The 21,889-nt window shown below is 43.6% G+C and overlaps 2 protein-coding genes across 3 annotated transcripts; one reads left to right on the plus strand and one right to left on the minus strand.

Moving 5' to 3' along the window:
- Positions 1-468: 468 nt before the first annotated feature.
- On the plus strand, positions 469-2,790 carry smim12 (small integral membrane protein 12). 2 transcript variants are annotated; one of them, XM_036515843.1, is made up of 2 exons: positions 469-515; positions 1,429-2,790. In XM_036515843.1, the coding sequence occupies exon 2, from the start codon at positions 1,459-1,461 to the stop codon at positions 1,732-1,734; it is 276 nt and encodes a 91-aa protein (XP_036371736.1). In that variant the 5' UTR covers positions 469-515; positions 1,429-1,458; the 3' UTR covers positions 1,735-2,790. The 2 variants fall into 2 exon arrangements, with proteins under 2 accessions (XP_036371736.1, XP_036371735.1); XM_036515842.1 differs by lacking the exon at positions 469-515 and adding an exon at positions 522-606.
- Positions 2,791-11,720: 8,930 nt separating this feature from the next.
- gja4 (gap junction protein alpha 4) lies at positions 11,721-15,587 on the minus strand. The gene is made up of 2 exons (XM_036555489.1): positions 15,404-15,587; positions 11,721-13,378 (listed from the first exon to the last, which is right to left on the minus strand). The coding sequence occupies exon 2, from the start codon at positions 13,367-13,369 to the stop codon at positions 12,248-12,250; it is 1,122 nt and encodes a 373-aa protein (XP_036411382.1). The 5' UTR covers positions 13,370-13,378; positions 15,404-15,587; the 3' UTR covers positions 11,721-12,247.
- Between the last annotated feature and the right edge of the window lie 6,302 nt (positions 15,588-21,889).

Here is a 21,889-nt window from a genome sequence, read left to right on the forward strand (position 1 = left end):
CACTTTTTCCTGTCTCGTGGTTACATTTTAGTAGCTATGCTCTAACTTCATGCTTGATGGCCGAATTCATTTCGCACACCAATTCTGGTATATTCATTTTATATTAAATTGTTTACAATTTTTACATTTTACTTCGTGATATATCCATATTATCAACGGCAGTGCCGCGGGGCGGAATCAAGCCTCCAGCGCCTCGGTTACAAGGGTAAATGCTCAATCATTGCGTCACACCGTGGTCTGACGTCCCGTTTTGTATTTCATTTTCAAGGGCGCCATGGAAAATGCGGCTTAGGCAATCTTGCCAGTTTATCCAGCGAGTGTCGCCTTTGGCTTGGTCGCCGACGTTTGCGTAGGACGTCTGCGCTTTTGGCAAAGTTACATGACGCATGAGCGGGTTAGCCAATGAGAAGTCCGATTGTTCATATACTTCCCGTTGCTAAACCAATCCTTTTGCTATAGAGGCGGATCATCGTGATAAGGAAGTCCGCTGTTTGAGTGCACGTCGTAAGATAGAGGTGAGTTAACCAACTTAGCTAGTGAAATAGTTATGTTGACGTACTTTGACTGGGTGGTGTTTAAATAAAAGTGATCGACAGATTGTCTGCTGTAAGTCATGTTTAATCGTTACTCGAGAAATATATGTATTAGAGGGTTAACGTGAAAACGGGCTTGTACTGGCCCTCCATTCGTCGCTAATTTAGGTTGACTGAAACCTCATGCTGCCCATGGTACAACGAAGGTTACTTGTTAGCTCCTTGATTGGTGTTAGCTAGATAGCTGGGTGTTCACTATTGAGAATGACGCAGACTGATCAAAAATTTAAATGTAGTTAGGAAGCTAGCCCATTTTCTACAGTTTCATTCCAGTGCTGGTGTAATACGTTACTCTACTAGATTCTGGTTATGTAGCTAAATTAACCGGGTTGCTAACTTACATGTTCCATTCAGTTAGTTAGCTATCCGTTAGTTCCGCGTTTACGCTATTTATTTCATTGTGTCTCTGATAGCGCCAAGTCACGGTTGCACCGAAACGGTGCTGAGAATCGGGCCCGTTTGGGGTATCCGTCGTGAATTACCAACTACTCTGAACTCATACAAACGTTTACCTTGCAACTTCGAAAAATGTGTAATGTGGCGCACTGCGGATGACGCAACGTAGGGTCAAGTTAGAACGAAAAGATGAAACGTTTTACTTCGCGACAGCATTCCTAAGGAACAGCATTTGTTGAGTTTGTGTGGGGTGATAACTTAGTACTTATTACACAGATCGATAGTTTTCTGATTGTAGTTACATTGACTAGCTGTGTAGCTAGCACAACAGCCTGGCTTGAGTAGCATGTAACTAGTTTTTTGTTTTCCGGACTTATCTGTCCAGAAACAGACATTATTGGTGTGCTCATACACTGTGTATGTGTGTTTTGATTTCAAGCGGTCACCTCCCCACCACAACTGAGCAGCCATGTGGCCTGTGGTATGGACTGCCATGCGGACCTACGCCCCCTACGTTACCTTCCCAGTGGCCTTTGTGGTGGGGGCGGTGGGCTACCACCTGGAGTGGTTCATCAGGGGCACGCCAGCCCCTCCCCAGGAGGAGAAAGGCATCCTGGAACTCAGGGAGGACAGGAAGCTGGAGGAGCTGGTGGGGCGTGACAGCACGCAGGTCACCAGCCTGAAGGATCGGCTGGAGTTCACCCCCAAGGCGGCGCTAGAGAGGAACCGGCCAGTGAAAAGCTAGAGGACTGAGGCCCCCCCACCGAGTCGAACATAAGAGTGCCTTGGGTCAAACCAAGAAGTCAATGCACCACCATCCCTCCCCTCGAAATACTCACTGGCCATGCATACACAAGGCACGATCACTGAGCCACCTCAGTTCTGTCACACTGTACCTTTCGGGAAGCCAGTTGCTGATGGGAGTAACAGCTCTGTGGAACTTGTGTTCTGATAACTGAAATACGGGTTTCAGTAAAGTTTTATTTTCCAGCTGCTTTCACAAAGATTGAACATTGATGATTCACATGTCAAAAATGCATCCTTGAAATGTCGATGTTCGGGAGACACCCTCTGAGCCGCATGGTTTTATTTGCTCCTTTTCACCCACACTGATCTGGTGAAGATTGTGCAAGGGTTTGACAAGCTTTTCCTCTGCATGTCTCAAGTGAAGAAATATTCTTCTGTCTAACGAGACTAAAGATGGGATGAAGACCCCCTTTTAAAGACAGAACTTCAACAAAGGAGAGTTGTCTGTGGTTGCCAGATATTGGTGCTATGACTTGAAAGAAGGCCTGTAGCCTGTGCGCATGTGTGGTATATACATATAGTGTGTGTATCTATATATGTATACATGTATATAGGCCTGAATGGAATGGAAATGGAAACGTTAACAGCCTTTCAGCCTAAAGAAGAAAGTCAAGTGTTTGCACCTGTCTTGTCATTGTGTGTTATTGCGCACCTGTGTTTCTGTTCCTATCTAGATTGGTGGTATTTTGAAGAAAGGAAAGTGCATTTATGCAGACCAGCTCTTCATGACCACAGTGTATTTATTTAACTGATTTGCTTTCATTTTAAGAAAGTCCATTAAATACACTGGCATGGCATCTGTTCGATTCCAAAGTATGAGAATGTTATCGTTACTGGTAAGCGTTTAATGTCTTCAATCGTGTTCATGGTACTGATTCTCATGAGTCACAAGTTGTGCTTTTCAAAGCTGAATCAGGACTACACCTATGAAATGTGATAATAAAAACGCTATCCATTTTTAGAACCACAGACCCTCTGGACAAGTGTCTTTTCTATCACATGTCAAGTCCTGCAGTGGACTTGGCGTCGCTCGGGACAGCTGGGTTAATCAGACAGCCACCCTGAGTGTGTGCGTCATGAGTCCTGTTTTTGAATGCAAGGGGGGCATCGCAGCCAGCAGGGCCTTGATACGCCACGCCAGGCACAATGAACAGGAAGCACTGAAGAGCTGAGAGCCATTCTGATGAGAGACTGCGCAGAGGAAAGGTGGGGGGTGGGGGGGCATTAGTCTAGGATGAGAGGAAAATTCCCTCCATGGGAAAAACAAAAATCAGTCATGTTTGCCATGTGGCTGGTACATTCTTCATTTGCCCGGAAATCTGTTGTGTCACAGCCATTTTTTTTTACATAGTTTGCCCATTTTGGTCTGTTATTTTCCGGTTTGCCTCGAAATGGGCTGAAGAAATCCACCGCTTTGAAAGCCTGTAAATTTCCACTTTGAGAAAACGAAAGGAAATCAGCACTTACCTGCAAACATCATAACTCAATATGGACTGTTTGATGTGTTCCAATTATACTGCATCCATTTTAAAGATTCCAATACACATCCCTGTGGCTTTACAGATCCCCTTTCTGTCAAATTTTCTATGTCAACATTCTCTGCTTTATTACATATGCCATATACTCCTGTTAGCATCTCACATTATCAAGTCAAAATTTATATGACGGACAATTGAAAATCAACATGAACTATTTGAACAAAAACGCATGTTTCTAGGAGTGCAGCTTGCCAATATTCACTGTCGTATGACTGATTCCACTGCAGCGTTTTCTCCAAGCTATGACTGCTAGCGACGTTTCTGTGAGGCTGTCAACCTTCAGCTGCATTTCACATGTTCTTTACCTTGTGGGCAGAAGTAGATGTTAAAGGTCAGGGATGCTTGACTCCCTGGATAGCAGGCTGATGCTGATTGGTAGCTGTCTCATCCCACCTCTGGCGCCTCTCTCAGGAAGTGCTTATGCTGGTAGGCAGTAGACAAATATGGAGCCTGGAGGACTACTTTAAAAAGCACTGGAAAAAAGGCATTGTGGCTCAACTAAGGGAAGTTTTCCATAATTGATTTCTACCTGCCTATGTGCTGTTGCAGAATCTGAACAGCTTTAATGGTCTCAGACTTCACCTGACAGCATTCACCTGACAGCTTCTCAGTAATACAGAATATCTCTGCAATGGTTTTTGATTGAGCACTTTGAATGATTAATAACAGAAAGAAAGAAAAACATTCTGAAAGGTTGAATGAACAGACCTTAATGGGGCTAACCCATTATAACCCTGCCAAAATAAGCTTTGATCAAGAAAACATTTGAGTGTTCAAGATTTATGTTAGCCTAGTGCTCGAGTGCTGTGTTGTCTGTCTCCATTAGAACTATTTGCAGAGATGTCTATCAGAACCACAGGAAATTACAGCCTTTGACTGTTCCGATTCTGAGCTTGCAAATCATTTCAGGCTGCACAGAATATCAAGGGTAAAAGAGTCTGTAATGGCTCTGCTGTGCACTGTTCTTGGACCCCTTAGCAGTGTAGTCTCCCAGTCTTCTCAATCTCAGACATCCAGGACTAGTTGGTGCAGTTAGACCACTAATGAGAAATATTCCTTATTTTCAAGACAGGTCCTATTGCCATCACCACATCTAATCAGTGCTTCTCATTGAAAGATTGATCTAAGTGCAGTGCCAAACTCAGGCTGTAGTCCAGTTTGTTTTCTAGCTCTCATATACGGTAAAGAGCCTTATACCTGCCATCATTTACAGGTGATTAAATGCCTCTAGGATAAGCGCAGGTTGAGTCCAAACTGACCTTAACCGTAACCCACAGACCAAGGGAAAGGCCGTTATCCATTCCTGCAAGGTAACCAGCAGGTCAAGGTTAGTGAGTGTGTGAGAGAGAGTGTGTGCATGTGTGTGTGTGAGGGTGTGAGGGTGTGTGAGAGAGAGTGTGCATGCGTGTGTGTGTGTGTGAGGGTGTGTGTGTGTGAGAGAGAGTGTGCATGTGTGTGTGTGAGGGTGTGAGGGTGTGTGAGAGAGAGTGTGTGCATGTGTGTGTGTGAGGGTGTGAGGGTGTGTGAGAGAGAGTGTGTGCATGTGTGTGTGTGAGGGTGTGAGGGTGTGTGAGAGAGAGTGTGCATGCGTGTGTGTGTGTGTGAGGGTGTGTGTGTGTGAGAGACGGCCTTGCGGGCAGACGAGCCCATTGTTCCCCGGCAGAGGGCTGCAACTCGCTCCTCCGGTCAGGATGTGAACAGAGCCGGCGCACAATAAACGCATGATTATCAATTCCCACAACTCAGATCATCCCGCAGCAGCGGGAGAGCAGAACAATGGAGCTGTTCCCAAAACGCTCTAGTTTCACACGGTCCACGGCCCCCGGAGCCCACGGCCTGAGAGGGCTCTGCTGTCAGCTATTGATGGAGGGCTGTACTTTGCGTGCTGTACCAGGGGAAAGGTCCCCATCCTTTCACTTTTGGGCGACACTCACTCTCCCACGCTCGAGCATGAACGTAAACACACTCAGAATCTTTACTCAAGGTTTTTAGCACTTTTTTGAATTGATCTATAGGAACAAGAAAAAAGTCATAAGGTCATAAGAACACAAGAATATTCATGATAAGAACATATGAAAATAAATGCCTCCGTACATGAAATGAGAAATTTGTCTTATCCACCCTCTTAGTATTCACCAAGGGCTTCTTAATATCCATCCGTTGTTCTGCTAAAAGAGCTATGCTTGAAATGGCATCTGTTGTCCACTTTTTAAGTTTACCCTTTTAAAATGTAAAGGCAAATCGCTCAGTAAAATCCCCAGAATATTATTTTCCCAAGGCTAGATATGAAGTAGCTTAAGTCTCTCTTCATAACTCAATGCTTTATACCCAGAACTGGTTTTGGTGCCATTCTTTGTACGTTATATAAACGTTTCCATGTCCCTCTCATTGTGTTGTGCCCAGAACTAGTCACAGATCTCTAAATGTGGTATTGTATAACATAATATCACCCCTCTCCCCCATGCACTCTATACTTTTGCTATATATCCTGGCATCCAATTTACCTTATTTACTGTTTTGACACGATATCTACTGTAGATCCAGGTATGTAGATTCAGACTTGGGTCAAAGTCTTTGGGTGACTCAGTACTAAGTCTGCTAAATGAATAAATGTAAATGTAAATGTAAGTAAAGAAGTCTTCTTTATGTATTTCGCACACTGTAATTTTTTCATCAGCTTAAATTGTCACTGCCCACCTGTAGCATAGAACTTTTGCTAATATTAATTTTCATCTGTCTCACTGTCTTAGATAGTTTCAAGGTGGGCACAGTAAGATAGTTTCAACATAAGCACATAAAACGAAACTGGACAAAATGAGGGTCTGTTTCAATGAGCAGAAGCAGTGACTAACATGGCATTGTCTTCAGTTCTCAGAAGGCTTCCTCTCTCTCTCCGGTTCAATGGGTGTATTGTTATGACAAGGAGGGTAAACCTCAGCTGTTACTCACAATGATGTTGAAATGGTCGAGACTTTTTTTACTCTGAGTCAATTACCACCAGAACAAAGTGGAGCGGAGAAGTAGGGGGAAAGGGGGTCACTTCCTCTTCTCCGGAGTTCGCAATGCAGAGTATCCCTCCAGTTGCCTCCGTTATCAAACCCTCTCTGCGGTGACCATGACCACGGGGTAGGGTGCTCTTGGGAATTGTCCGCACATCCAAAACCATATAACAATGCCCACCACCAGTCTATTGTTCTGGGGAACAATCCCCACTGGGTTAGCCCAAGGAACAACAATGGAGGAAGAGGGAAGCAGATACAGACACACTTCCTCCCTGCTGTCTGACTTCAGGACACATCAAAACAGTCCTTGCGCAGATATCTCTGAATAAATACGTGGGCAGAGGTGCACACTGCTGATGTTCCCATACACCGTAACCATATAGAAAGAAACAACAGCACGCTCCCAGTCTGAAATATCGGGCATCGATGCTTCACAGATGCAACACTGATTTACTGTTCTTCGTTTGACCTGCATGGCTCATCCTATTGACTGACTCCTTTCTATGAGCCAAAAAACAACCCCAGGGCCACCCAGTCAAATGAGTGCTATTTATCCAGAGGCAAATACCAAGAGTAAACTACTCCACATTATAGTCATTTAGCAGACAGTCTTATGCAGAGTGGTATACATAGGTTATAGTATTACATGTTATCCATTTACACAGCTGGATATTTAATGAGGCAATTTTTGGGGTAGGCACCTTTCCCAAGGGTACAACAGCAGCGCCCCAGCAGGGCTTTGAACCAGCAACTTTCAGGCATAAGCCCTGTTCCTTCACCACTATGCTACACTGCCACCCCCCTATGCTGTACTTTATACCAAGTGAGGTATTTATACCCACAGTCTCACTGCTAGCAAGGAAGCAAAAATTCAAACAATGAATCTATTGATTGTTCTGCTCTCTTTAAATGTCAGTGTTTATTGTTGGAAATTGCTCCCAATTTCAGATCATTTGAAAAATATAAAATGTCTTCTGTGTCTTTTTCTTTTATTAAGTTTATCTTAAAATGATAACAGTGGACTTTGGTGGTCAATGGTTAGCAGGAGTCAGGGAAACTTTGAGCTGAATCACAAGAGCTGAAACTTTTACTCTTGTCAGCACAAAATGTTCTCACATCCTAACATTATATAATATCTGAAGCTAAACCACAACTGAATCTATGTTTTCAGCTTGGAAACTAAATTCTTAATGGTTATTTATCACATGGGGGATTATTTTGTTGAGTGCAATACCCTGGTTCAGTTAATTGATCTTTCTTAGATACAACACTCCAGGAATCAGTACCCTAACTCCTCTTACTCCAAGTTGCCATAGTAACCAAGCAAATAATTTACAAAAAGGTTGCCGCTAGTTGCCATACGGACTTTTTTTGAGTGGTATTAAACATACGCATAAAGCCAGTAATAGTAACAGCTAATGAGGTCTTATACCGAGCGTTCCATATTCTCCTCTCAAAACCAGAAGTTACACAGAAGAATTTAGGAAACATTGGATAGGTTTGCTTTGGAATTACGCTTGTCCACTATGTATAAGGTGTATAATGTCATCTGTCTAACCTGGCTTTGTTTTGATATCAATAATTTTAATGACAAATTTTTTACTAGCTTAAAGGGAATAAGTATTCACATGTATGCATGCAAGTGATCTGTCATTTTTGTTTGCTGAATGCATTTTTTATGGAGATAAGATTTACGCAATGCAGGTCATTGAGAGAAAGGGCTGCAGCGTGTCTCAGTCCCAGTGTGTGGGATTTTGCCTACGAACAAGCATGCATACGGGCGGCAATGTAGCATAGCGATAAGGAACAGGGCTTGTAACTGAAAGGTTGCTGGTTTGATTCCCCGCTGGGGCACTGCTGTTGTACCCTTGGACAAGGTACACATAAATTGATAACATGTTAAAAAATATATCCTGTGTAAGTCACTCTAGGTAAGAGCACCTGCTAAATGACAACGACATAATATAATGTATGTTTATGTGTGCATGAGAATTTCTGTTTGTGTGACAAGGCACAGTCTCCAAAGAAGACTTTCTTTCCATTTCAGAGCACAGTGAATGGATCAGCTTTAGTAAAAAAAAAAAAAGAGCCCTGAAAACAACAAAATAAGGGATGTGAACAATGCCAGGGAATGCACCAGTGCTTCAGACCCAGGGAGAGGAAATGGAACTAAAATAGCAGCTCGTTACAGTGTTTTTAGCCCGATTTGCTCGTTGTCGCAGGGTCGGACGCCTGTTTCGATGGCCCCAGATTGGGAAACGGTTTTCATCAGTTCAGCTGGCAGGAAGTGCTGGAGCGCTCCGTGCTCTGCAGCTTGGCAAACGCGCTCAGATCACGGCCGTTAGAGCTCTGACTGCGCTAAGGCTGGCACTCGCGCACGGACTTCAGGGGACCGGGGGCGATGCACAGCGCAGACCTGCCAGCCGTCAAGAGGACGACGCACAAGGTACAGGCCCCGGTGGCTGTTATTGTTTCGAAAAGGGGGTGCTGAGGAGGGTGCAGAGCCGCTCTGAACGTTGTCCTGCCTGTTGTCTCCTGTTTTGGGTTCTGTTGTTGATAGTGGGTTCGCAGGGGTGGAGGGAGGAGGAAGTCGGAGCCGCGGTCACGGCAACAATGTCAGGATGCAGGAAGTCGGGCACCGTCCGTCGGCGGAGTTTGTCTAGATCGAGCCACAGAGCAGTTTGTCTGAAGTCAGAGTCAGTGTCTGCCTTGGAGCAAGGCTTCAGGTCAAAGTGGGATGGGGTGAATGTTGATGTCTTTCTGTCTTTCAATGCCACTGTTATTTACTCCCTCGTGGCCTAATATCTCTGTGACAAAGCAGCCTCTGCCTAAGGCCTAAGGCTAAAATGAGTTAGCAGGTGCGTGCAAGGTGGAGGTGTGTGTGGAAGAGATAGCTCCATCAGGCCAACTCTTTCAAATGCTGATTTTTGCACTGATGGTAGACTTTGATTCACAGTTGTGATAAGGCCAGTTTTGTCCCCAAACAAGCCCTTGCTACGTTGCTCCCTGCGAGCGAGACCAGGCCAGATTGTCCCGATGCAAAGACTGCGGCTGTCTGTCTGAGAGAAACCAGGGAAGCTCGTTTGGCAGGGCCGTGTCTCTTTGGCGCTCTCTGGACCGGGCTGATAGCGCCCGCTCCAGCATCGCTGACGCCACCTGACCTGCTCCTCAGTTGGCACACAGGAAGCGGAAGAGTGGCCTCTCACCAGCTGTTCGGTGACCCCCCTGCCACCTTCCCAACCCTGTGCTGCACCCAGATTACGACCACAACAGAATCCATGCCAACATCAGCAGAGCGCACAGGCAGAGTGCAAAAGAGGCCAATTCAGCCCGGCAGGTTCGTAATAACAGAGACCATAAATCCGTCAAGGGAAAGCCCACCTCGAAAAACATCAACCACTCTTAATAAAATAGTTTCCATTAGAGCGCCCTTCTCTGTTGATGAAAGCGCTGCCAAAGACATTTCTGTTCTTTTTTCCCTGCTTGTCTTTTGTTTTCTCTCAGACCCAGAGGTCACAAAATACATTTCATACAAAGCTGTCCCACCGAGCAAATAGCCCCTTCAACGCATTTCCTTCCACAGATAACTGCTTATCATTGGAGGGACAGTCCTGTAAATTGCTGGAAATGATTCTGCAAGAATCTGCAATACAACAGAGGCGCGGAAGGCAAATCTGAGCAATAAACTCTATTTTTTTTTTTTTAAACTCACTGAGAGTGTGTAGCACTAAATTTTGCCCATTGCTTTGGACAATAAAACCAGCAGTGTCAAACAGTAACCACCCACCAGAGAAATGCCACAGTTCTCCACCTTTTATTAATTTTTCACAGCAGCAACTGTTCAAATGCAGCTTCATGTCTCAAGTCACTTTGTTTTCTAGATCGTGGCCACAGATTTTCCCTCCAGATGCAAATATGGCTGCTCTTCCCCAGTAGAGTCTAAGATTGAACCCCATCTCCATAAACAGGCTTTCTTTAGCACAGTTATTCTGCTAATGCAAATTAGCTTCTCAATAATGAAACTGTTCATGACAGGCATTTGATTATAGTGTGAAAATAATGACAGTGTTCAAGAATGAATTGTTCTACTGTTCCAAAATAACACAAAAAAGCCAGGATGGAAGATTAGCTTCTCTTTATCCCCAAGCGGTTGGTTAAAACTTGGTTTATAAATATAAATGAAATGGCAAAGTGAAAAAATATGTCATCATTTCCCTGCAGACTGAATTTAAATACTAATTTAAGACCCAGGTAGAAGGAAAGTTTCTCAACAGCAAATACATATGCAAATTTAATTTCCCCCTAATTTGTCATTAACTTAAAAAAACAACTTTAAATAATGTTTTTTAAATAATCTTTCTTCATTCCTGATACAACATTACAAGTTTGGTGGTTAGTGAAATCAACAAAAAATGTGTATGAAAAAGTAACACTTCCAAAGACACAGTAGTACAGCGAGCAAGAGAGGTTAGTGTATTCATGGCCATGAAGTGCAATGCTGGTGCATGCACAAATCCACAATTTTTGCACATTTTTGTGTTTTGCACAACAACCACATTTTCACGGGAGATTGGAATAACAGCAATATGTTTCCCATACAGCATATTGAAAACTGCAAAATGAAATGAAATTCAAACACAAGAATTTTCCCCTCGGTTGGGAAATGCGCCCCATTTGAAACTGAAACAGCTGCTGCACACGATCCAATGTTTCTGGGTTCTAAGACGCAACTGTGTACGTTCCGTCCTTGTATCCCCAGGGTTCTGATGCTGGGGATCCTTGCCTGTTTGAAACTACAGGATATCCCTCTTCCATTTTTAGCCCCTTTGTGTCCTTGTAACCAGCTGTGTCACTCTGGACCTCTTCTGTTAAACTTGTGTCCCCATTGACCTCTTTTGTATTCTGCTGACGAGGTTACAGTTTCCCTTTTAATTAACTAATTTATTTATTTATTTTGCCATTTAAGACAATGAGCAACACAAACCCCTTGTCGCCTACAGCAGAAATGTAGGTTCAGCATTTGAAACATTTGTTTTGATACAAAATAATATTAGTGTTATGACGATATTAATAAATAAATAAAACGAGACAAAGTATTTTACAGTCATAATACAATCATTATTATTAAAATATTGTTAAAATGTTTAAATTAGTGATGGGACAGCTACAGTAAGTGTCATCCATTTATCTTTCTAACTTTCACAAAATATGGTGAGTACTGCTGTTGTTGTACCATAGCAACTCCATGGTGGTTTGGAACCAGAATGTTGTAGGTTTCAGTCCCTCAGCAGCACATTATTGCTGTGCCTTTGTGCAAGACACTGAACCTGACCTGCATCAGTACACACCCAGCTGTACACATGGATAAAGCTGTGTACGTCAGGCTGGATAAGGGGTGTATGCTGGGCAAAGGAATAACATTATGGAAAGATTCAAATCTCTGCCCAGTTTTTCCCTACATAAATCACATTTAATCTTTGCTTTATGTGCTATGTTTGTAAGGTCCAAAAAAGAGCTGTTTTTAGAAGTATATTTCCATCCAGTGTTTTTTTTTCCATGATGCACTCCTTAACCCTAGTGGCAAGCAGTACCAAGCAGAAGTGCTCCATAGCTTGGCGTGGCTCCACCCTATGTGTAATTATTGGTTCAAGTCGGTTCGTCGCCAAAAATATGCACAGGGTTTGGCCGCTGAGACCATAGAGACTTTAGACTATTCACACGAAAAATGCTCCTAATAGTCCTCCAGCCAAAAAAGGAGAGGGCCTCACTGTTTCCACAATCCCCTAAGGCATGAAAAGTGCATGTTCCCTCATGTTTACGGTCAAGCCCCTGCTCCTCACATGAGGATTCTGCTCGGTACTCTTTTTCCAGTGTACACAGTTTATTTATGGCAGAAGCCCTCTGTGGACCTTCATACATACTGCTTATGCTTCAAGTCCCTGTCCCTGTCCCTTCTCTTGGACTTCCTGCTCTGTCCGCTGTGAGAGGAGTCTTTAGAGGACGGTCTATGTGACGTGGGCTTCATGGCTCTCATACAGGTGGAATAGCTGGGGAGTGGCTGTGAGAGTGAGCCCATGGCGGCAGACCCTCCGTCAGGGACGGCCCAGTTTAACCCGCTCTCCGGCGCCGGTCGGGAAAAGCCAGCGTCATCCATGGGGAGGTACAAGTGTCCCCTCTCGTGGTAGGATAGGGCGGGCTCCTCGGGGACGACCAGCCTGGACGGCATCGTGTCTATCTGCACGGTCACAGGGGTCTTGCCCAGGTACTTCTTCTCCAGGTGGTGGGTGACGGACCGCTGGAGAAGGTGGAGGAGCTCCACGATGTTGAGGAGCACGGAGATGGCGGCGATGGCCTGCATGTAGATGGTGAAAATGGTCTTCTCGGTGGGGCGGGAGACGAAGCAGTCCACCGTGTGCGGGCAGGGCCAGCGCTTGCACTCGTGCCGGGCGTGGATGACGAAGCCGTACAGGTACCACAGGCCCATGATGAAGCCCACTTCCAAGAGGACCTTCAGGACGATGCTGACAGTGTAGGCGCCCAGAAGCTTGCCTTTCAACACGGGTCTCTCCGCTTGGTTCTTCTTGCTGTTCCCACCGCCATCTTTCTTCCCCTCCCCTTGCTCTTTGTCATCTTGTTCTGACTGTACAACGTCATTGGAGGCTCCCCTCTCCACCTCTCCGCCCGTCCGCCCGCCCTCCCCCCCGCCTTCATGCTTCTGCTCCCGCCTGACCCGAACGGCCACGTAGAGGAAGTAGAAGATGGTGGGCGTGGAGACGAAGATCACCTGCAGGACGAAGTAGCGGAAGTGGGAGATGGGGAAAGCCTGGTCGTAGCAGGCCAGCTCACACCCTGGCTGCTGGGTGTTGCAGTCGAAGTCGGACTGCTCGTCGTCCCAGGCGGACTCGGCAGCCGTGCCCAGCACCAGCATGCGGAACAGGAAGAGCACCGTGAGCCAAACCCGCCCCACGCCCGTCGAATACTCCTGCCCCTCCTCCAGTAAGTGCTCCAGGAAGCTCCAGTCAGCTCTGGACATCCTCTGCACCTGCACACACACACACACACACACAGGAAGGTCAGACTAAGAGTGATACTCAGACCTTTCAGACAGCTGTATACAGAGGTACCTGTTACTGAAATGCCCTACAAACACCTGTCTGTACAGGTGATATACACCAGTGTTCTCTGTTGGGCATTTGTCATCATGGTCATGGTAGTACAATATTAGGATTCAGTGCAAAATCTGAGTTCCCGTATTCTACCACTAATCTACATAATGGGACCTACTAAAATTATAAACGATCTTGCAGTCGTTGTCATAAAACTTGTACTTGTAAGATTTTGTAGCAAAATAAAGTGCTTTCTTTCTAGTAGCTATAAATCATATCAATTAAATCTGTCCTGGATTTTATTAGATCTGTAACTTGCTTAATTCGTCACATAGTGCTGTTTTTAGGGTTTACGATCAATGCCACGTCATTCATGGCGTCGATGGAATCTGTGGAAAATTCTGTGGAAAATTCTCATGGTGATAAGGGCAGCAAAATGGTATTTGCCTAATCCCAAGAGATGAATACGTACGATTTTGACATTACCCATGACAGAGTGATCTATGATTGTGTAAACAACCATCTTAGTGCAATGCGCCCTTACAACAGAAGACCTCCGTTTGCTTGTGTATTCACTTCTATCACTTTCGAGTGTTTACATGCTGGAGCTTGCAATACATAATTTAGACTCTCACGCAATACATAATTTAGATTCAGCATTGATGGTTCAGCGTCGACCCCAAAATGGAGTTATGTATATAATAATTTATTTATTATTCTGATATATTTGCCTGCTGATATTCTTCAAAATGTTTTAGTACATCATTTTTACTTCGATATGTAACAAGTTCGCTATAGGCTGCTTTTGGTTTTTAAGACGTCTAAACTCGACATCCTAAGAAACATTACCTTTGTGCCAGGTACATAGGCCTGTTGGAACGCTTTGCTTAACATCTCTCAACGTAACAATATTTTGCTTGCCAGGAAAAAAAAACTGTAACATAAAATCACTAGGCCTATCTGGCTGACGTTCACCATCGCATTCCAAGATCAACCGTCAAGTTTTATCTTATCGTTAGTCAGTTTCTAAGGTAATGCTTCGCTATACAATATGTAAAAGCCGCTTATCCCCGATATTGGTATTTAATCTAAGTTATGTCTGTGAATAAAAGTTCGTAATGTCCTCCAATGATTAGACGTGTTCCATTTTATTTGTAAAACAAAGGGACATGAAATAACTTTAGCAGTAATTATAACAAACAAATATAGCTAGCCTACTTAACTTGCTTAATGTAATTTTGTGTTTTATTTTGTCTAAAAGCACACAAACATGTTCTGTTGTATGTTATTTAAACTGGTAAAAATGTATTAATAGATTTATGTAATTTCGATGTGAATAATACAGTATACTGGATGGAAATTAAATCATTGTTGGTTACTCAGAAATACACTCGTGAGTTGAATCTGAGTTTAAGTTAATAAATTGCTGGTGAAAAGCTTTCCATGGGCCATGTCATAGTAATAGCAAATATGCGGGAAAAAATGAGCAAGTCGTTATGTTGTAAAAAGTAGCTTAAGTTATGTTCTACGTCATGTAAAATTACATACCATCTATCTGTCTACTGTCTATATAGATTTAGAGCGAGTGTTCTGAGCAAAAACCACTGGAATTTTAAACTGCATTTACCGTGTTATTGTGTTAAACTCCTGCTGCCGTTTTTTTTTTTTTTTAAGTAGCTGAATGTAGTGTATGGTGTTGAATAGTGTGTATAATTTACGGATTCGATAAATGTTCGTCTCGCATCGCCTATTGTTTCGAAGTAGATTGACACATTTAAATATATTTACAGTTCTTGACAATGACATCATTCAGTAAGCACCCGGTCTCTTAAACGTATTCATATCAACACCGCGCATACTGTATTATCGATGTCAATCGATATGACAGTCTTTATAAATACAAAGTCACGCCCGCTTAAAGCATCAAACATCGACAGCAGCAACCGAATAAATAGGCCTACCTGGCTCTTTCTTTAAATTGTGTTGGTAACTGCGGTCCTTTCGTTGCTAGCTATTCCAAGTGAGAGGCAGTTTTGTAAAATTCCAATCTGACTGCTGGGTGGTTTGGACTGCCTTCTTAAGGCTACTATAATCGGAAAAGGGGAAAAAAAGAAAAGAAAACTTTCCCATGACTTTTTATTGGAACTCCCACAGGAAATCGGTCCAGGAAAAGGGGTGGACAGGGTCAAAAATAGTTTTCTTTTTCCCGTTCTCTGCCTTCCATGTGGTGATTGTCGTCAGAGTGAGAAATTACTTGTACGACACAGTGGAGTTAGTGTTACGCGTGTCCGGCATGTGGAGCCAATTAAAGACGGATAAACTTGCTTTTGCAGTGAATATTAATTGGAATACGCAGTAGAACCTAAAGCTAAGCTAGCAGCGCTGGTTTCGTGTGTGACTAAAGTTAAAACGATTAAATGATTTGTTCTTGTGTTGAATTCAAGTTTCAGTTTCATTGTTTGTTTTAATGTATGGTGTCACAAAAAGTCACCAGTTACGGTTTGTGTCAGATCCACAACCCTACTTGTGCAATTTTATAAAGTGCCACGGGACGTCGCTAGTGTCCTTATGTCCAACATATAATTATATGCATTGTTGGTATTCACTGCGTTTTACAGATCGATATTTAGCTGCACGTTACCTTGCTTATTGAAGGTGTTTACTTTAATTTGGACTGTAATCTTTTTTCAGAACATCTTTTATTTAACTTTGTAACAACACAAAAAAATCTTAACGTGGTTATCGATAGCTTTGGTGGTCCCAGCTAGAAATCGATGCCAGTGGGTTCACTACCGCTTGCGATAGTGGTTTGCAGAGAGTTGGAACGTAGGAACACATTCACAGGCACCGTTATTTTAAAATTATCAACTAAAATAAGAGGCATAATGAAAAACATTCCCCACAACATTCCCAATCATTTCCAAATTCGTATTGCTTTTAAGATGCTGGTGCAAAGCTATGACATAGTTTCCCATTTTTTCCACGAAAGCATCGTCTCCAGCGTCCCATTCATATTGGACTCGCTCTTGTAGCTGACTGGATGTCATTAAGCTGCGTTAAACCAGTAATTAATACTGTAAAAATGATTGGTGGTACGTTTTACTCGCTGCAGCATGCTTTTTCCACTACACTATGCATGACAGGCCTGGCAACAGATCTCAGTGTGAACAAACCCAGCTTGCATAAGGGTAATTACGAAATGCTCTGTATACGAGTCTGTTTTCACATGACAGAGCACGCGATGCTAAATGAAGAGCTCAGTGATTCATATGCCAAGCCTGTTGTATGGGGGTGTGTCTTGAGACCTGCATAAGAGTTTTTTTTTTTTTTTTAAACTTAACAGTACTGCGATTTGCCGCGTGAATGACAATGTGTGCTGGTCCCAGAGATTTACAAGCGCATCTATCTGCATGGGAGAAAAATAGATGTCAGTACGTGACAGTGGAAGATTGCTATGTAGGCTGCTTGCAGGTGTTACTAAACCAGCTAATGATCTTATGTTGTCCCGTATTTCTAAAGGATTCAGGCAAGTGAATTTATATACACTGGTAAACGTTGCAGGTTGGAATCCTGGACTGGCTACTGCTTCTGTCCCCTTGAGCAAAGCACTTGACTCGAATGCCCTTAGTAAATATTCGGCTGTATCAGTGGATAATATGCTAAATGTCGGCTGTGTAATTCTCCCTGGCTGAGGTCGTGTGTTACGCAGACGTGCGGTGAAAGGTAATACGATGTGTCCACCTTGTGAGAAATCAGTATTGTTCTTCAGCAAATGCCTACAGTCACCATTGCACCATTATGCAGGGCAGTGGAGAAGAAGGGCCTTGCATCTATACAGCGGCTCTTGTTTATAATGATCATAAAATTAGGACAAATTGACTGTGATTACCTCTGTCTCCCTGTGATTTGGCCATTGGTGGACTGTGGAATCCTTCTTAGAAGTCTTTGATTTTGTATCTATGCGCCCATTTGTGTGTGTGTGTGTGTGTGTGTGTGTGTGTGTTTGTGTCCTTGAGAGATTCATAGAGCACAGTCAAAGCCTTCCTTAAGAGATGCACTTTCAGCATTTTTCACTGCAGCTTGCTATTTCTCTGGCACTATGGGATTTTTTTTCCATTCAAGGCCAGACTTACACCTGTCACACTGCATGTTTCAATTAGCACTCCTCACGCGGTCCCGCAGGGCCACTATTGTCTGTGACAGTATCACAGTGCAAAACAGCCACTGACTTTGGCAGGGGACCCAGTCAATCTTTGTGTCTTCGGAGGGACAGAGAGATTGGATTCGGTTACTCTTCATTCTGGTGAAACTCGATGAGTTTGCGGGAGCTCGCCTGCGCGACGAGGTCGTGCAATGGTCATCTGCACGTGAGCATGACTCAGGAGGCTGTGACTAAGCGCTGAATGTGTCATGGGGTCAGAGCTTACCCAAAATGCAATGCTGCCACCTAATGTCCAGTAAGCAATTTAAAAAGAGAGGCAGGGAGTCAAACAGAGGGGCACCAGGTACTGTGTTGTTAAAATGCTGAAGTCCGTTGTATGGCTCACACAGAGGTTGATCGCACAACTTTTCCATGGTCCAGTCAGAGACTGACTGCTGGACCACCGAACAGGCCGGGTCAGCTGGGCGGCATGTCTGTGTTCTGGAGACAGGCTGCCTCATTTGGCGTCCGACTCATTAGGTCTAACAATGGGATAAAACAACGTGTTGAAAACGTAGCTGTGACCCCAAAAAAAGAAAAGGTCAAACAGCAGTATCTACCGCAGTTACAAACTAGAAGAATGCGGTGAATGGTCAAGAAACAGGCTTCCTTGCCATGGTATGACTGCCACATTCAATCACGGTTAACAGCCTATAGGTGAGTACAGCATTATTGAATTTCATGCCTGCACAAACAATTTAGCTCTGAAAGCAATCTGAAGAATCTGATTGGCTTTCGTTCTCTAATAGATTAGATTTAACGAATAACTTTTGACCAGTCTTGTGTAAAGATTTTGTTTGATTAATTTCAAACCATTCCTGCCAGTGATTCATGAGAAGACGTCATGTGAGTGTTACTCATAACATCAATAATAATCAGTGAAATGATTAAAGTTTAATGGCTTGTGGCAGCCATGTTTCCTAATGCATCAGCATCACATTTGGAGGCTTGTTTGGTTGTAATAAAGAAAAAGGGTATGCCAAATACCACACTGATATAACAAATGGATATCACATTAGGCCTCTTCGAAATGTTAGGTAAACATCATACAAGTTCAATGGGATGGTTTATGGTGGCTATTTGGTTCAATGCACAGACTACCCGTGAATACATTTCAGAAAGGTTGTCTGAAGATCAATTTGTGTAATAATTATGTAGTATAATTACATTTACACCTGAATGGGGCAAGGTGTTCAAGAGGGGTTGACATTTCAGGGCATTATGAAAAATCCAGAATGGGGGCCGTCACAAGTATAACTGGCAGAATGTGAAGGGAACCTATGACAAACATTTTGTAACATTTTAATAATTGCTAGGAGATATTTGGTATTTCAAGAGGCGTAAACCCATTTTGGGATGTCTGAGTAACGCTATTTATGTTTAGAATTGATGTCTAGAATCTTTAAGTCTAATATTTTCTCTGCGGAAGTCTCCAACACTGTGTTTTCTGTTGATGTAGATGAAAAGTATCTCCTGGTCTATATTTCAGGGAAACAGTGATTATGCCTCTCCACACTGAGACAGAGAGCATAGCTGCCAAAAAAAAAGAGAAAGTGAAGGCATCAGTCTGTGTGTGTGTGTGTGTGTGTGTGTGTGTGTGTGTGTGTGTGTGTGCACGTGATCATGGCCTTCTCTTGGTATTTTGATACAGCTAACATATGGGACACGCAGGTTATAACCTCTGCTAAATTTGGAGTTTGCCCTTTGTCTGCAATTGGCCACAATACACTCTGAGGGTTTGAAATGGGCTGCTTGATATCTCACTGAAGAGAGAATCTCTGAGAGGCTCCTTCTTACAAGGAAGTGGCCACAATTTCAGTACAATTTCAATAATTTCAAGATTATGCTCTTTTCCCATCTGTTGAGAATTGATACTAATGTGTGTATGCTTATTTGCATGTGTGAGATTATGTGTTAGTATGCATGAATGGTTTAGTGTTTGGATATGTGCATATGTTAGCACAGATATCAGCGCCACTGTGTATGGTATAGTGTGGTTTTCTGTGTGTATGTGTGCGTGTGTTTGTGTTTGTATTGGTATACATATTAGTACAACTGTGTATGGTATGGTGGGGTGCGGTGTGGTGTTAAGAGTGTGTCTGTTTGCACACACACACACACACACACACACACACACACACACACAGAGATGATAACCAAGCCAGTTTGTTTTGGTTTTTTGTTTGGCCGCATGCGTTTTCCTCCGCTGTTTTCTGTCAGTTGGAGGCTCAGTTGTGCTTCTATATGAGCTATAGGCTTCTCAGCCCCTCATCGGATCGTTTGATGAAATATTCATTACGCATCAGCAAAGCTGGGCCTGGGAGCAGGCGAGGATGTACAGTGTGTGAGCATGGGGGTGGGGGGGGGGGGGTTCATCGCTCAGCGCTTCCCAATAACATTAAAGTCAGGGACAATAGATAGTTATTAACCCTCCACGTGATCACTCTCCTGCTTTATAGTATTTCACCCCCAATACACACACACACACACACACACCTATGCCAATGTGTACATGCACTTGCACATTATACATTTGCACAAACACACACGTAGCAACAAACATGCAAAATGGCTTGCATGCGCACACATGCATAGATGCGCAAACAAAGATAGAGGGGGAGGGTCTGTTTTCTTTTTTGTTCATTTTGTACTTGTGAGCTGGGCCAGAGTGATGTTCATATCCTGTTGGAAATGCTGGGCTGTATGGTGTGGTTGGAGATTGAGAACTGTGAAAGGTAGTACCACCCCCCCACTGCCATGCACCTAAGCACACGCACACACACACACACACACACACACCCATGCCACCCCCCCCCCCCACCACGAGGAGGGCAGCTTTGGAGCACTGTCCCTGCTCTGGAAACGCAAGGCCTTATGGGTATCAGCTGATTGCTCATGACATATTGGAGAAGAGCAGATGTGTGCTCTCACTCGATGCCCCTGAGAAAACCCCCCCCCCCCCCCCCCACTGCCCCTAAGGTCACCCCCGCTCGCTGTCGCTTCCAGTGACATTTTGCCGGAGTCGACTGGGGCTATGTGTAACCTTATGGAGCCCTAGAGCACCATTCTCCTTCGGCCTGTTGAGATAGTGCCATGATACGGTCACTGGCTATACAATGGGACTGTTGCAATGAACGGATGCCTTTTATGTGTTATCCCAATATTATCATTTCTACTATTTTCCAGGGGTGTCTCAGTGGCCTTTTCCTGGGGTCAGGGAATAATTTCACAGTTTTTTCTCAATTGGCCCTGGGTTTTCTGTTTTTTTTCCTCATAAAAATCTGTTATGCTATTTGTAGATCACTTTGTGACAATCTCCATTATAGAAATGAACTGTAACAGACAAAATTTGATTGGTTGACTGATACAGATTATGGACCATTTTCTTTCGCGGATTGACAGAGAGCTTCAGTACAGAATGCCACATTTTAAGTGGATGGGCAATGGTTCCCTAGAGAACATCATTAGATCTTTCAGTGAAATTTTAACACAGCATATTTAACATATAACATATTTAATATAACCAGTGACAAGTCACATTTGAGCATAACATACTAGGTTGCAACTCAGCTTGAAAGTGTCATTCAACCATAGTTTTTTGGTGTACCGCTGTTCTTTACCTTTAGTATGGTACAGACCCACAGTGAAAAGCCCTTGTGTTTGATTAACTAGTTTGTTATCTGCGGTGTTATAACCAACTCCACGGCAATCAAAAGATCATACACCTGAGTGAATTTTGCCATTACTCTCTCTCCCTCTTACCACCCACCCCAGAAGACCTGTAGAGCATCATTGGAAAGGTTTATTTGTACAGCTTCAAGCGCAGTGAATTTTATGTACCGTGGAAAAACATTTTCACTTTATAGCATGTTTTTGTTCCTATTCAGTCAATGTTATGAATTAATATGGAGAGAGAGAGAGAGAGAGAGGAGAGAGAGAGAGATAGAGTGTGTGTGTGTGTGTGTGTGTGTGTGTGTGTGTGTGTGTGTGTGTGCGCAAACACAAACGTCACAGCACTTGCACTATTAATGTGTATTAATGTCCATGTAAACTGGCTGTTACGGTTATTATTTTAATAAGAATGACCTTCATTAGGTCAACGTTATAAAACACCTCCACTCACTCACCTTCCGGTCAGCTCCGAGCTCAGACTCGCACTCTATCCCCCTAGCACGTCGGCAGTGTTATGTCTGCGCCGCTTGTAATATTCAAGTGCGAAATACACATTAGCGAGCTTTTGAATTTG

This window comes from Megalops cyprinoides, chromosome 21 (assembly GCF_013368585.1).
Source record: "Megalops cyprinoides isolate fMegCyp1 chromosome 21, fMegCyp1.pri, whole genome shotgun sequence".
Taxonomy (NCBI): Eukaryota; Metazoa; Chordata; class Actinopteri; order Elopiformes; family Megalopidae; genus Megalops; species Megalops cyprinoides.

Coding starts and splice junctions, on each gene's coding strand:
- smim12 (XM_036515843.1), top strand. CDS start 1,459: ATGTGGCCTGTGGTATGGACTGCCATGCGGACCTACGCCCCCTACGTT.
- gja4 (XM_036555489.1), bottom strand. CDS start 13,369: ATGTCCAGAGCTGACTGGAGCTTCCTGGAGCACTTACTGGAGGAGGGG.